This window comes from Carica papaya, chromosome 6, assembly GCF_054855325.1.
Source record: "Carica papaya isolate Zhongbai chromosome 6, ASM5485532v1, whole genome shotgun sequence".
NCBI lineage: Eukaryota > Viridiplantae > Streptophyta > Magnoliopsida > Brassicales > Caricaceae > Carica > Carica papaya.
In genome coordinates, this window is record NC_142314.1 from 517436 (window position 1) to 534989 (window position 17554).

Here is a 17554-nt window from a genome sequence, read left to right on the forward strand (position 1 = left end):
TTTATTTATTTTATTTTAATTTTATTAAAATTTTTTAGAAAAATAAATTAGGGGCGAAATTGAAGTAATTTTGAAAAAAATGAGTGAAATTTTGAATTCAAAATGTATTTTTTAAAGAAAAATTAGATACAGAGAATTAAAATGCTAAAAAGAAAAGTTTGGTAACGTGGGACGGCCCAATCAGCAGCCCCGGCGAACCGGAGCACGCCGTATGGCAACCCCGCTGACATCGGCACCACGCAAGTGATCCGCGTGCTCAGCGATCTGACTGCCCAAATCTCATCATGCGTGTGTGAATGGCCTAGATGATGGATCACGATGGACGGCTCGAATTCGCCCACGCTTTCAGCCTAAACGGGAAACCATCAAATGGTCCTCCTCGCTCCACGTCGACGCAAACAAACAACTCGGATCGAAGAGAAGAGCGTATTTAAACTACTCTTCGTAGGGAAACTCAAATCCTAGTTGTCATACCCTCGGCAGATAAGAAGACCAGCCCCCGACCGCCGCCACACCAGACCCATCGCCGACTGCCAAAAAAGGTAAAAAAAAACTTTCTTCCCACTCAGAATTCAATTCAGAGTCTCTTTGTGGCCATATCGGAGCAAAAGGGACGGCAGATGAGCTGAAAACTAAGAGCAACATTTGGGAGAGTCGTTACAGCCAAAACCATAAAACTCCTCCGATGAGCCCCTTCCCATTTTCCATTTCACATAATTCTTTGACCATTGTGTTCATCGTCCCTTTCTGTACGGGTTACCTGAATAAAAAACCCCAGCTGCGAAGGAGAATTAGTTGAGCCGCTGCACTCGAAAATCCCCCCAGTCCATAGGTTTGGTTTTTTTATTTTTTTTTAGCCAACTGAGGCTTCATAACGTGTTTCCTCATAAGGATACGTATAAAACCGGCTAAAACTGACAAAAATCGGTTGGGCTGAGGCAAACCACCGTCGTGGGCCGCAAAGCCAATGTTAAAGCGCGATGGAGCCAACGCCAAAGCACGATGGCACCGCCGTGCTGAAATCCTAAAATTGATCAGAAAGGTTTTTCGACACTAGTTTTGAGTTTTTAGGATATTTTTTTAGGTATATGACGAGTATTTTGATTTACGCATGAAAAATTCAGGTAATTCAAGATATGTTAGAAGACGTAGTAGATAGTACAGTATTTCGAAATACCAATTCGAGTAAGGATCTTTCACCTTATTCTCTGTTACGGTGAATTGATGCTTAATAATCAATAATTTCATGTTTTGTGAAAATTAAAAAAATCCTAACAATAATTTTAGATCACCAATGGAGCCGGAACTGCTCAGTATACAATTGCTCTGGTTTACTGTTTATTTCTTCCTGTATTATTTAAGATGTTTACTATTTCATTGTGTGCATTAAATTTCTAGTTTAAAATGTGTTCTCGATTACTTAGTCTATTTAGTTTCTCCTATACTATTTATTTAGTTATCTGGTTACTTGGTTATTCGGTTATATTAAACTGTATCGCTTGTTTATATATCATTTTAATTAATCTGTGAATATGTAACGAGATGTTGATATGCGATTTGTGGTTGTTTGGACGATGATAATATATATATATATATATAAGCTTACTGAGTATCTTGGGAAATAATAAACGAACCCAGTACATGGAGAACTTTACTGTAGATATTATCTCAGTCGAACAGGATTGAGAAATCTCAAAACGAAAGGGTTTGGGAGATATAGTTCACCTTATATAAGACGGAATATCGAGACAATTGTGTTTGACGCTTATTACCGGACGGAGTATGAAAACGACCGGGTAAATTGACAAATCTACATATTGGTTCACGAGCAGGAGGACATCCCTATGGACCCCCACGAGTTCCAGTAAGGAAGTAAAAAGGGAGAATGACTGATTTTACTCACTTGTACATTAAATTATAAATGTTATATGGGTGTTATTTGGTTACTTATATTCATAAGTTGACTTTTAAAAAACTCATAGAAATAAATATTTTAACGTTAAAAGTATTTACTTAAATTAAGAGTTTTATTAATTGTTTTGTAATTTTTACCAACCGTTGTTTTCCGTATCAGTATAAAAGTATTTACTTAAATTAAGAGTTTTATTAATTGTTTTGTAATTTTTACCAACCGTTGTTTTCCGTATCAGTAATTAGCGTAATATTCTTATTGGGTTAGTGTAGCTTACTCTTCTATTAACCATTTCAGATTAAGATGACACATATTCAGATCTCGATCAGCTAGAAAGTTGTGAGTAGTTTACATTCCATACTCCTTCAAGAGCTAGTAGAGGTTAACCCCTAAGATACTTATCTATTTGTTTTAAGATGTTTATTTGTTTCTTTTTACGAACTGCTGTAGTAGGGACATTCACGTAATTCTATTAGATATTCTAATTTACGGTATAAGAAATATAAATTCTAATTTTATTGTTCGTTTCTGTATTTAGATAATAATATAATAAATTTAAAATCTAATTTTATTGTTCATTTCCGCATTTATATAATAAACCATTTTCTTTTAATTTCAAACTTTTATAAATTGCTTAAACCCATGGATGTTGCCATCAACCCTTAAATGCAATTTTAAGTCAACTTTTAAAGAATGTCAAAAATTATAAACCAAATGTTAAATCAAGAGTCTTCAAATTATTTATTTATAATTATACATAAATAAAAAACATTATTTCAAAACTTAATTTATTATTAGTGAGAAACCAAACTCTTATATATGTATACCCATATAATTATATATATATATATATATATACTAATAACTAAAATTTTTTTAAAGAATACAAAGATACCAATCATAAATGGATAATATATATTAATTAAGACTTTTTTACACTTTTGAGGTCACAAATTTCAACATTATTTGGTTTTGAAAATTTTATTTTGACTTTCTCTCACACCTTTCACTTTTCAAATTATATAAATCCACCCCAATTCACACATACCTCCATATATATATATACATTATGTTTAAAATATATCAGAAATATAATATGATTTTCAATTTTTTTAATAGTAAATATTTTATATTTATTATTATTTGTAAAAAAAAAAAAACCAAGGATTTCAGTCTCTATTGATAAATTATTTATATTTAATAAATTAAACAAATATTTTTTAATGCTGATTTATTTTTTATTAATTATTAAAAATTCTAGAGGGAAAACTCGCGAAACCATTTGGCTGCAAACTTCCAGGTGGCAACCGTAGAGAAAAAAACCAACTCATTACACTTCGTCTCCTCATGTGTCTTTTTAACGGCTGATCACGGCAGTATGACGACACCCGTGTCTTGTTCTGATTTGTTGGACGTAATCTAACGATGATTACGTGGCAGTTAACCGGAGATTTTATAGGATAAAAACCGTTACGTCAATTTGGAGTAATACGTAAGGGTGACGAAGGTTATTTGGATTGACCTTTTTAGCGCGTGAAGACAGTGTGAAACGAAAGTAGAAGTTCTGGCGCGTCAGGTAACCTGAGACTCCGGTCGGGGAAGTACATGCGTGTGGTTCACCAACTCGTGACTTCCGTGTATGCAAATCAATTCTTTCAATTTTCATGTTAAAATTATTTTATAAATTAAAAAAAATATGTTAAATTAATTAAAATTATATAAGTTCGAGTTAAATTATAATTTCGTTTATCCTTATTTAAATACCATTTTATAGTTTATATTTACGTATCACATATTGATACGTTTTATTTTTTTTATATAAAATATTATGAATTTAAGTCGGATTGTACTTTCATTTAAGTTTGTTTCGTATCGTGTTATAATTAATATTTAAATATTATTTATTGATCAATTGTTGATACGTTTTTTTATTTAAAAAAAATTAAATTTAAGTTTGATTATATTTTTATTTAAAATTTATTTTTTATGGTATTATAATTTATATTCATATAACAATGAATATTCATATTCATGGTATGTATTTGGTAGTACTAAAATGTACGAGGCCAAGTGCATGCATTAAGGAAACGATCGAACCACAAAAATAATAAGGTTTAAGGAATCAAAATAATGCTTTCACTTTATTTCTTGTTTGCCACTATGTTAAAGGGGGCATGCATGCAAAAGAGTTTAAGTGTATATGACCCACCATATGCCTTTGATGATGCTTATACCTATTTGTGTATATATACATATATACATATATATATATATATACATACATTATGTTTAGAATTATTATGGCTGTAATAATACTATGATGGCAACCATTCAATGCTACTCATCATCAAAATTGAAGCTATTGATTTCTCTTAATTCGTGGTCATTAGATAGCTAGGCAAGTTGAAATGGGTCATGACTTCATCTCATAATTCAATTTGATGGTGGAATACATCGATTAGATTATTAGAAGTTTCATAATTTAAGCATATTATAAATTTAAATGATTCGATGAGTGTTATAGGCTTATTACAAGTATAAATACTTACCCTTATTATCATATATTATGAAATATATATGTACATAGATATATGTACTTGGAAAGTTGAATTAAGGGCTTAACAAATATCACTTACATACAAATCATGTGGGTATTATGAAAAATTATTCAACATATAATATAGACTACTAGAAATACTATATTTAGAAAAGATAAATTCAAATAATATAAAATTAATCAAACATTGGTAAATATAAACATATAATATGATTTTATGTAAATATTAATATTGAGTTGTAAATAAGATAAATATTAAATAAAAAATAAAGAATATACATGTTTATATAAATTGACTAAACATCATATATGTAATCTTAATATATTATATTAAATGTTTTTTATGCAAATTAAACATAGAAATACAATAAAAATTTATTTCGCCACGTAAATTTTGTTTTTTTAATTAAAATTACGGTCCGGTTTGATGTATTTAAAATTTTAGTTATAACAAAAATTTTACTGTTTTTAGTTGCATTTTTGGGTCCTATAACTTGGTAAATTCATGATTTTACTTATGAAATATTACTAACAAACATGAAAAATTAAATAGTCAAAACAAGATTAAATATAGCAACCGACGTCGTTTTGCATAGTTGCGTTGTTACCAAATAATACCCGTACACTTATCCGTTGACCATTTAAACGGTCAAATATTTTGCCGTCAGTGGAAGGTTCAAACATCCAATATGAAAAAAAAAAAAAAATTTCACATGCAAAAATACCTTTCTCCTTCAAGAACGCCCAAAAGTACACGATTTCCCCGTTTAGTGCGAAGCTTAAACGCCGTGAAAATTCCACGGACCCTCTTATCTTTCCCTACTTCATTTGTATTTTTGTAGGTACCCAACTTTTTTTTGTTAATTATTAAGTTACCGGAAGACCCGGTTTTCCGGTTCTATAAGATTACGTCTTATTTCCTCTTCCACGTGTCAAATGCCCACGTCCTCTGTTCACCAACCGCAGCATATATGATATATACCGACCTGCCTGATTCTCCATTTATATGTATATATAAACTCCTCTCTCCCTCGTTCAGTCCTTCCAAACAACCAAAACTTTCTCGCTACCCTCCATTTTCAGATTTTCTCCCACGAAACTCTCGTCACCTCCAAAACATTTTATCTCTCTCTCTCTGTTTCTTTCGCTACTACTGTAAATTAGGTTTCTTTTATCCTTTTTCATCGATCTTTTGTTTTCAAAACCTGCAGACAGCTAGTCTTAATCCTTTTCTGGGTTGAGTTTTGAGTTGTTATATTTTGAATGAGAAACGAGACGGGTGGCACGATGGTTGTGGAGCACAACAATCTCCATCCCCACAACCATCAGCGGCAGAAGTTCGGTGCTTTGTTACAACATTCTGATTCTCCGGCCGCGATTTTTAGGAAGACCAATAACGATGAAGACAGTAATTATAGTAACAATCCCCGGAAAAGCACTTCTTCTTCTGCGACGAGTCCTAGAGATTATAACAACGTCGCGAACGGCGGTGGCGCGCCGTCTAGCGGCGACGTGTCTCCCTACACATTGTCGCCGTGGAACCCATCCTCTCCATACACCAAGTCGCCGTGGATTACGCCAACACCGCTGCTTAACGAAGATGATTACTTTAACCATAATGGGCTTATTGGGTCGATTGTTCGGGAGGAAGGGCATATATATTCGCTGGCGGCATCTGGTGATTTGTTGTACACCGGTTCCGATAGCAAGAATATAAGAGTTTGGAAAAATATGAAGGAGCATTCGGGTTTTAAATCCAGCAGCGGATTGGTTAAAGCGATTGTGATATCCGGTGATAGAATTTTCACAGGTCACCAAGACGGGAAGATTCGGGTATGGAAGGTTGCTGCCAAGAATGGTCACCATAAACGGGTAGGGAGCTTGCCCACGTTGAAAGATTTCGTGAGAAGCTCCGTCAATCCGAAAAACTACGTGGAGGTCCGCCGGAAACGGAATGTTCTGAGGATCAAGCACTACGATGCGGTTTCTTGTTTGAGTTTGAGTGAAGAACACGGCTTGTTGTACTCCGGTTCTTGGGATAAGACCTTGAAAGTCTGGAGATTATCAGACTTGAAATGCCTTGAATCCGTAGACGCTCACGAGGACGCGCTTAACTCGGTGGTGGCTGGGTTTGATAGCTTGGTTTTCACCGGGTCGGCGGACGGGACTGTGAAAGCTTGGAGGCGGGAGCTCCAAGGAAAAAGGCCGAAACATTTCTTGTTTCAAATCTTGTTGAAGCAAGAAAACGCCGTCACCGCATTGGCCGTTAATCAGTCTTGCGCCGTCGTCTACTGCGGCTCTTCCGATGGGCTAGTCAACTTCTGGGAACGAGAAAAGCAGCTCTCCCACGGCGGCGTCCTCCGCGGCCACAAGCTGGCGGTGCTCTGTTTGGCGGCCGCCGGGAACCTCGTATTCAGTGGGTCAGCCGACAAGAGCATCTGCGTCTGGAGGCGGCACGAAGGCGGCGCTCACACCTGTCTCTCCGTTTTGACCGGCCACACGGGACCCGTCAAATGTTTGACCGTCGAGGAAGATCGTGATGCCGACCATAAAGGCGACCAACGGTGGATTGTTTACAGCGGCAGCCTCGACAAGTCAGTGAAAGTTTGGCGCGTGTCGGAACATGCTCCGACTTTGCGGGAGAACGACGCGCCGGCCGCCGCTGCTGGGAGGTTAACCGTTAGTGCATCACGGCAAAGCACGAGGAACCGCGAAAGCAGTTGAACGTGAAATACATCGCGCCAGATAGTAAATGGGGAAACGCGAGTTGGACGGAGGTGATTCCACGCGCGGATCCCTTGAAAACGGTTTAAGCGAAGAAAATGCCGTGCATGGACCACCTGATTCCTGGCTTGCGGTTCAAGTTATTTGGTATGGGCGGCACAGACTAATAATCATGGTCTGCACGAATCAGATCACGCCACGTCGGTAGATAGAATTTTCAGAATGGACCATAAAGTTTTATCATTAATTTTAATTTATAAAGCTCTGCAAAATTTTGAATTTAAATTTCAAAAAGGGAATTGTGTTGGGTGAAATGGTGTAACGGAACTTGGAGAGACTCCTAGCCGTTGATCTCTACGGGTATATATATATATATATATGTATATATATATATATACATACATTTTTACTCCATGTGAATTGCATAATACAATGTTCGACAAATTGGGTGTAATTTTCCTTTCTTTCTTTCTTATTTAAAGGGCTCCTTAGGTTGAAATTGGATGTTTCCTTAGTCGTAATTGTAATTTGTAAATACTAAAATTCAAAGATAATAAAAATTATTACGTTTTATTTAATTTAACGCAATCGTTTGTAATATTTATTTGATTCATATTGAAAAATTAAATTAAACTAATAAATTATAATATAATTACGTTATCATCGAGACTTTACACCCTTCAAATCATTTTCAATATAGGTGACATAATTTAATTTATATATTTTTATCACGTATATGAATTATTGATATTTTATATATAATATTCGCATATATAAACATAATTTTGTGATGTTACATGTAATAAAAATAAGTCATGGTACTAAAAATCCATTATAAATTTTGAATGTAATTATATAAATTGAAGTTTGATTGAAGTTACTTTCGGCAATGATAAAAGACATTCGACCCACTTTTTAGTAAATAAATATTAGCATATATAGATATATATATATATATGTATATATGGTAAAATAATTACATATTAATTACCATAATAATAATATATGATGTTGGTTATAATCATATTATATTTATTTACTAAAAAAAGTCATGAATTTTGGTTCTCGAAGTCAATCATAATCTTAGCTACTTTCGGTGTAAAATTTACCAAAAATAATTTATATTTACTTAATATTTAAATTAGACGTAATACATACATACATACATACATACATACATATATATAGATACAGGCCCTGAACCAAGTGATTTTGTCTAGTTTTAGTTTTTGGTATTGCTTATGGGCCTTATGGGAAAGGTTGGACCTAGCCAGAGTTAGACTCAGAAAACCAAACCCAAAAAGTATATATATATATATATATATAATATAATATTATATAAAGAGTACCAAAAAATTGACATGTACGAATTCCTTTTTTTTTTTTTAAAAAAAATTAGATTTGGTATAATAATATTATTTATTTATTTTTATTATGTAAAAAATAATTTTTAAATATTAAAATATAATTATTATTTAATGTAATAATATATAGTAATTATATATTTAAATATTTTAAAGTATGATCAAAATTTTCAACACGTTTTAGTCATTTTGTATATCTTTGGTCAAATAATATATATATATATTTTCTTGGTTTTAGAAAACTGAAATGAATAAAAATTGTTTTATTTCAGCTTTATGACATCATTTTTAATTTAATATTAATTTTTATAATTCAATTTTATTTTTTGATTTTTGATTTTCTTTTTATTCAGTTCTGAAATAATCAACTCTATGATAGAGCGTGATTTTCATTTTCATTCAAAGACGACGGCGTTTCATTTTTCTTTTCAACGGCGAGCATTTTTCACTTCCTGAAAGTCCAAAACGGCAATACGGCATGCGTTTTATTCATTTATTTTCTCTCCCTGGACTTGCTCTCCTTTTTGCACGTAAATGCAACCTCCATCTACCCTCGTATTTTCCTGTGAGTTAGTGACTGATCAAACGCGTTGACTTGGAACGTAATGGAAGAAAATTTGGATGAAATGTGGAGTGCGTCTTCTCCCCAGTCTTCTATGTTTTCTAGGAAGAGAAAACGGGTCCTTTTCTTATTTATTATTATAATTATTGCATCCCCACAGACACCACGCGACTTTCATTTTCTTTCATCACTTTCCTGGAAAATTCTCAGTTCACTGCCTTCCAAGAAAACCTTCAAGAACAATACGAGTACGGTATTGGACCATTATCACCTTTTCTTTTCCATATTTGTTTACTTTTGACGCATTCCAAACAAAATAAAGGAGGAGGAAGATGAATGAGCTGAGCAAAAGGAATACTCAGCTTAGTTTTTTGGCCGTTTCTTTTGCTTCGTGGGTGTGTGGAGATAGTGGGTTTTTCTGTCTGGGTTTTTGAGTACCGGTGATTCTCCTCCATGGGTGTTTGAACTTTGGTCTTGGTGGCTTATAGGTAAATGGGTGTGTGAGATTGAGAATGGTGGCTTGTTGGTGGTGAATCTTGAGTTGGGGAGTAAGAAGATGGCAGCGATTTTAAGAAAAATTCTTCCTGTTGCGCCACCGCGTCCTAAAGATGACGATGATGGTGATGTTGATGATAGTTATAATAATAACTTTGAGTACTCCATTGCTCTGGAGTATCATGGTCCTCCGGTGGGTTATGATATCCCTCGAGCAGTTCCGGTGGAGGTTGGTGAAATCCCAATTGCCTCATCGGTTCCATCTTCCTTCTCTTTCAATGATATGTCATTGCCAATCATCCAACCAATTATTAAGACTCCACCTTTGTGCGAAAAAGCCTCAAAAGATATTGTTCATCAAGCATCACCATCTTCGTCTACTAGGGTAGATAGTTCAGGTGCATTAGGTCGTGTAAATGGTGATGGAGGGAATCAGAACCCGGACGAAGGAACTGGAAGTTCCTGCGAGTTAAGATCAAATGATGGTCATGAAAATTTTTGTGAACTCTCAAGGAGTTCTGAGATAGTGGAAATACGAAATGATTGTAGAGAAGCTGGAGAATTTCGGGATTACATGAACCCTGCTGATTCTGAATCAGTAGAATCCGGCTTGACCTCTGGTTCACTTTCCTCTGAGGTTTTCTCTTGCCGGGAAGAGGAAGATGGCAATAATGAGACTCCCCATCATGTCAAAAGGCCATCAGTGGTTACTTTCTGTGAACCTGAGACAGAAGATACTTATGAAGAGTCTGTGTATTCTGAGGTTGAAAGCTTACAGGAAGAGCCAAAGGCTGTGAGGGAAGGGAAAAAAGGTTCATGCTATAAATGCTTGAACGGAAACCGGTTAACAGAAAAGGTGGTATGCATTGTTTGTGATGCAAAGTATTGTTACAAATGTGTACGTAGAGCAATGGGATCAATGCCAGAGGGAAGAAAATGTGTTACTTGTATTGGCAAGAGGATTAGTGAATCAAGGAGAGAGAGTCTTGGGAAGCCTTCCAGAATGCTTAGGCGGCTGCTTAGTGAGTTTGAAGTTAAACAGATAATGAGTAGTGAGATATCATGCAAAGCAAATCAGTTAACATCAAGGCATATTTATGTAAATGATGAGCCTCTTAGTCAGGAAGATTTGGTTCTCTTGCAGACCTGCTCAAACCCACCAAAGAAGCTTAGACCTGGAAGCTATTGGTATGATAAAGTAGCTGGTTATTGGGGTAAGGTAAGAAAATCAAACACTACTAAGCTTTTGCTTTTTATATTCATCAATTTCTTTTCTCAACTTCTAATGCTGATGCTCATATTGTTATATCTCACACTGGCTTAATTGAACAGGATGGACAGAAACCTTCCCAGATTATTAGCCCCCAACTCAGTATTGGGGGTAACATCAGGAAAAATGCTAGCAATGGCAACACAAATATAATGATAAATAATAGAGAGATAACTAAAGTAGAGCATTTGATGCTGCAGGTTTGTTTCAGCTTAACACCATTATGTTCATTCGAAATGTAATCTTTGGGAAAATCCAACTCTGTTGCCTCTGGTGAAATTTGCAGTTGTCAGGAGTGCAATGTGAAGGGAAGCCTCATTTTTGGGTTAGTGCAGATGGATCTTACCAGGAAGAGGGGCAGAAACAAATCAAAGGGCGTATATGGGACAATGTAAGTTCACATTTAGACATGCATTGCATCTTAAGAATCACATTATATCATATATAGGTAATAAATAAAGATTTTCTTTTTATAGGCCAGAGCAAAGGTAGTATGTTCTATTTTGTCTTTGCCAACCCCTCCTCATTCTGTGGATCCTTCCGGAGAAGAAGTAATTGGTGTGACATCAAATGACCTTGGTCAGAAAACACTTCAGAAACTGCTTCTGGTGGGCTATAAAAAATCTGGCACAAGTTCCCTATATAAGCAGGTGAGACATCTAATACTATGGCAAGTACCTAATGGCATATAATCTTTGGCTACAGAACTTGCATCTTGTTGGGACAAAATAGCAAGGATGACAGAGATTGCATCATGCGAAAAGTTTAAAGGGTGTGAAGCCTTGCACATTTATTTTAACAGTTAAGAATCTAACAGTTAGGTTACACTTGTCTGTTATTTTCTATCTAATCACATTCTTTCTGGATTACTTTAGTCATAAATAACAGTTAGGTTAATCTTTGCGATAGAGGCACATTTTTGGAACCACATGCATCCTGGTATTCTTATCTCATTAATTGAATTTTTGTCTTGACATTGGTGACACTAATTTAGCTGCTTGCTTATTTCAGGCCAAGCTCCTGTACAAAGTTCCTTTCACTGAAGATGAGCGCCAAAGTATTAAGTTGACCATCCAAACAAATTTGTATTACTATTTTGGCATATTGCTTGAGGGGCGCGAGAGATTTGAAGAAGAAAGTTTGATTGAGATGAGGAAAAGACAGTCTGTTGATCACACGGGTCATTCAGGTAACAAAGAGAGGATTCTTCATTTTTCATTTTTATTGACCATTTCAGGTTGATTTTGCCAAGATGTACAGAGGATGCCCTGAGATCATATAGCTAAAATATTTGAAATTTAGGTTCTGTAAATAAGATTTATATAATTATAAGCCTTATGACAACTTATGAATTTAGTCAATTCTGAATAAGCTTGTCAGAAGGCAGGATGACTGATCAGATGCTTACAGAGTTTACCAGGTTGATATTCTCTTGTTTCTACGCTTTTGGTAAAATTGATGCTTTCAGAAAATTTCGACTGTCACTAACTAAAGTTTTGGAAGTTCTTCCTGGGAAGCAACAAAATTTACCTTGAGATACTTGAATTCTTCAGCCTGTAGTCTAAGGTCTTGGAGATTTAGCATTTTATAATTTACTGTGATTTCTCACAAGTAGAAAATTGCTATGCATTGGAGTAGAGTCTGAAAAAACTGTGGCAGCAGGTGATACAAACCTGATTGAGAATATGACAACTTATTCAATTGGTCCACGACTGAAAGCTTTCTCAGATTGGCTTCTAAAAGTTATGGCATCCGGAAATTTAGAAGCCATATTCCCAGCTGCTGGTCGTGAATATGCACCATTTATTGAAGAATTATGGAAGGATAAAGCCATCCAAGCCACATACAGTAGGAGGAGGGAACTCAAAATGCTACCAATAATTGCTACATATTTTCTAGAACACGTGAGATTATATGTTCTAAATTACTAAATTTATAATGGTCTTATTTTTATATCTATTAGTTGATTGAATCCCACTCCTCAATTTCTTTACCCATTTTCCTCCTCAGGCTGTTGAGATTTCAAGAATAGACTATGAGCCTTCTGATATGGACACATTGTATGCTGAGGGAATTGCCTCGTCCAATGGCCTTTCTTGCACAGAATTCTCATTTCCAAATTCAGCAGAAGAGAGCTCCATAGACCCTGTTAATGTTCATGATTCTTCACTGAGGTTAGCTTCTCTTCATTCACTCAACTCTTTCATTGCTAATGTTGTGGATAATGAAGAATCTTAGAGGTAAGAATGTGTTATTCTATCTCAAACCTTAACTCCAACACCTTTTCAAATCTTACAAAGTGGTAATCCTCTCAGTTCTAATGGTAAATGTGTGTGCATATAATATATATGTATATGCATGGTAACTACAATAAAAAACCTAAAATGAACACTATCATACAGATTTGTGATTTAGATACGTACATAATGAGGTTGGGTATGCTTCCTTATCCCTTGGGGGAGTCACTAAGTTTCTTCCCTCTCTTACAATTTATTTAAGAAACACTTGGAAAGAAGAAAATATATATCACAAAACAAAAAATAAAGGTAGGAAGAAATAAATTCAGTACATGCGGATGGGCTGTCTTACATAAACATACAATTTTTGTCACTAACTTCTCCACTAACATACTAAATTCTCCATTAACATATTAACTTCTCCACTAACACACCAATTTCTGGACTAACATACGAAGTTCTCCACTGATACACTAACTTCTTCACTAACACACTAATTTTTCCATTAATACTCTCTTGACACGGTAAAAATAAATTTTAGCATCTATTTTGATAAATCAAATTATAATAGACAATAAATTCAGTCATGTAAAAACCACATGCTGGCTGTTGTTATAACTTTACCATTTATCCCCTTTCTCATGCAGGTACCAACTCATTAGGGTACATCCAAAAAGCCTTGGGGAAAACTGCAAGTGGCTAGCAATGTTTGAAGACGTTGATATTGTGGTATTCTGCATTTCATTGACAGACTATGATGAGTTCACAGAAGACAGCAATGGAGTTCTCATAAACAAAATGTTGGCCAGCAGACAACTTTTCGAAACGATAGTTACTCATCCAACTTTGACAGGGAAAAAATTTCTTCTGATACTAAACAAGTTTGACTTATTCGAAGAAAAGATGGAGCATACTCCTCTGACCAAATGCGAATGGTTTCATGACTTTAATCCAGTGATCAGCTATCACAGAAACGCATCCATGGCTCAGCGTGCTTTTCACTATATCGCGGTGAAGTTCAAGAGATTATTCCAATCTCTTACTGCTTCTCATGTTACAATCAACCGCAAGCACAAACATAACTTGTTTGTTTCACAAGTAACAGCATTGGAGCAGGACCGTGTGGAAGATGCTCTGAAATATGCAAGGGAGATCTTGGAGTGGAATGTAGAGGAACCATCATTTAACGAGCTTTCGACCACCATGGAGGAAAGTACAACCTCTTGAATATTCAAGACCTGTTTGTTTCTGCTAAAAAACAAGTTGTGATAAGCATAGGGACACAAGTCTTATATAGGACAAGAGAATGAAGACTACAAGTTTCAGATTTTTTCTTAGATATTTGTAGAATGGACATAACGTGGGAAACTCACAGATTCTTTTTAAAGAATTTAATAAGAGGTTCATCTGCATCTTGCAGATGGCTTGAGATTTTTATGCTTTTTGGATCATGTGGAAAAAGGTGGCTTCCAATTGCATTGCTCTTGTAGTAATTGTCGGTTTCTTAGAAGAATTGAGATGGCTTTTGTAATTTTCTTTCCCCCCAATCACTTCATTTCTTCTACTTGATTAGAATTCTAAGCAAGTTGTTTTTTTTTTTTCTCTTTTTTTCCCCTTTAAATTCAAAAGTAACCATGGAGGAATTTGAGAACATGAGAGTCCTGAAACATGAAAGTTTTTTTCCCCCTTAAAAGAAAAGGAAGGACAGAGAACACTAACTAGTTTTATATTTTCGAGAAGAAATTCATAAATTGAATTAATAAAATAATACATTTACAGAGTAGAACCCACACCCTCCCCACCATTCAACAAGCAATTACCGATAAAATTCATATGCATTAGCAATGAAATCATCTGTAGTATAATCTTCCATTTGAGTGTAGATGTGAAACGTTATACATACACCCAAACTGTAGATGACCGTAAGCAAAGTGCTTCATATTGCAAATTTGGTTTGTCATCTTCAAGTTCTATATAGCGCCTGCCTTGAATATTGATGAACAGCCAAACCAAACTTACCCACTTGGATTCAAGTTATATACCATAAATAGAACAACAGACCCAGTAGTTAAAAAGTTGAAATTTGCAAATCAAGAACACAGAAACTCAGGCTGTGTTGGGAACAAATGAATTCATTATTTGGAAACTCAAAATTATTAACGGACTAAACTCAATCAAAAAGTTGAAATTTGCAAATCAAGCACACGGAAAAAGATAATTCAAAGAAGAAAAAAAATATTCACAGCAATCATGCCATTGGCCTGAAAAAAAAAGAAAACACAGCTCTCAAAAGCTTTGTACTTCGAGAATTATACAGAAGAAAGGAGGTTTCCTTTTTTTTTTTTTTTAACATATTTTTACAGATTATGGCAGGTTGAGTACTAATTTATCACCAAGGTACAAAACGATCCATAAGCAAAAACACAGTAGTTTCTGACATGGTAGATTCTGCATGAACCTCTGATGATGATCTACTCACTTCTTTCGTCTCAGCAGCTTCTGCTGTCTTGGCGACTGGTTTAGGCTTTGACACCATTAATGGCTTCTTCGCCTGCACCTTCTCTCTGAACTTTGCAAGCTTACTCATCCAGATCTCCACCACTGCAGACATCTTTTTCCACTCTGTAACAAAATACCCACGATGAAAAACCAGAAAAGCTTCAAACTTTTTCGAAGGCAATTCCTTCAACGACAGATACGAAAGAAAAAGGGGGCAAATGGGTTTTATATAGAAGATAGAAGATTGAGATTAGGCAGTTTTTAAGGACGTGGGTTTGGGTTTTGGGCAAATGGGTCGCTCAAAATCGGTGTGTGGCCGCCCGCAGATAAGTCTGAAATAAAAACAAGAGGTTCCATCGGCATATATTGTAGGATATTCCACCCTACTGGCTGTCAATTGTTTTTTCAGCTTGATTTTTATTTTTCATGAATATTCACACTGGATCAAACTTATATACCATCTCAATCACAATGGACCAAACCGTAGATATTTTCTTTTATTCATCAAAAGAGAAAAAAGCAATAAAAGAAGGGTCTTTTTTGGCACGGCGAACGAAAAAGAAACTCCTTTTGAGCCGCCTCATGTTTTTCATTCCTAGAAAGCTCCAAATGACAAATTTTACTTTTTAAAATAAAATCTTTTTCTCATCGAACCGAAACCGACCTTAGCTCAGTTGGTAGAGCGGAGGACTGTAGTTGTAAGACAGATAATCCTTAGGTCGCTGGTTCGAATCCGGCAGGTCGGAAAATTTTTGCCTTTTTGCGTCTGCTCAATGTTACCGTTATATCTTTACTAATTTCTAGATTGGCCGTATAAATTATTATTTTTAAAAATTACTTCCTCAGTGCTTCCAACTAGCAGGTTTGAATTAATTATAAATTTTTAAAACAACTAAAAGTTATTTAATTTATATAAATTGTTTGATTACGTAAAATAATTTCTTTATTTTCGTTAATTATATAATATAGTTTTTTTTTTTTTGTATAGAGATACCAAAGATATTGGGATAGAAGATTATTGGTTATGTTCAGCTGCAATATTTACACGAAGGGTCTCAAGAAATTACAAAAAAGGAGAAAAAGAAAAAGGTGATATGATCGTATCGTATGAAGCTAGAAGATACTTCGTCTAAGGTTAAACGTTAAAGCACATAACGAGCATGGAAATAGACGCCTCGGAGAAGCCCGGAGCAGCTGAGTTAAATGGCACGACTCGCTCTGAAGCCCGAACCAACCCAGCGGCTGAGCTCACTTCTCCTGGTCGAACCACAGGCTGGCTAGACTCAACCTCGACAGGGTTAGAACCTTTGAACGGAGAAATGGTCCGAGCTTGACCCTTTTCGCGTAGCTTGGCGAGCTCGCTAGTCCACATGTCCACCAGTCCAGACATCAATTCTTGCCAACAGAGAGATCAAAATCTTCTCCGACAACAAAAGAAGGATATTTCTTTTGAAAGTGATTTACGAAGATATTTGAAAGATAAGCTTGACGGGTTGATATTCTGGTGTTTCGGGGTTTTTATAGATACGACGGGTTGATGTTAATAAATAAATACTAGCTTTTGATTCACGAGTGGTTCTGTCTTTTTCTTCGCAGTTATCTACGGCGCACGTATTCTTTTTAAGCTGGAAATGTGAGTCTGTGTGCTTACACCCACCCACCCACACACACACACACACATTTTATACATATCGCACTGTTTTAGTATAAACCAGAAGCTTCAAAACCACAGGAAGTAAGTTTTCGGACTTTTGTCAGTACCAGATACGGTTCTTTTTGGTGGGTAACGTTTTGACGTTATCCAAACTATGTATAGGCAGGAATATTTTAGCCCTCTTCCAGACTGCTCTTCTCACCTTAAGAATTCAAGTATACAACATTAATTTTGCATATAAAATTTTTAATTGTAAGATATTGATATTTAAAATAATAAT

General features: G+C 35.3%; 1 protein-coding gene, 1 non-coding gene and 1 pseudogene across 2 annotated transcripts; all 3 read left to right on the forward strand.

The window, feature by feature from the left end:
- Positions 1-5468: 5468 nt before the first annotated feature.
- Positions 5469-7776, forward strand: LOC110813825 (protein JINGUBANG pseudogene; annotated as a pseudogene).
- Positions 7777-9133: 1357 nt separating this feature from the next.
- On the forward strand, positions 9134-14558 carry LOC110813658 (extra-large guanine nucleotide-binding protein 1-like). Its single transcript, XM_022040881.2, has 8 exons — positions 9134-10833; positions 10947-11084; positions 11171-11275; positions 11361-11534; positions 11896-12073; positions 12547-12788; positions 12895-13058; positions 13769-14558. Exons 1-8 carry the CDS (start codon positions 9676-9678, stop codon positions 14346-14348), a joined length of 2739 nt encoding a protein of 912 aa, XP_021896573.1. The 5' UTR covers positions 9134-9675; the 3' UTR covers positions 14349-14558.
- A 1721-nt stretch (positions 14559-16279) lies between these two features.
- Positions 16280-16366, forward strand: TRNAY-GUA (transfer RNA tyrosine (anticodon GUA)). The gene is given in 2 exon segments: positions 16280-16316; positions 16331-16366. It is a non-coding gene; the product is annotated as a tRNA-Tyr (tRNA).
- Positions 16367-17554: the final 1188 nt, after the last annotated feature.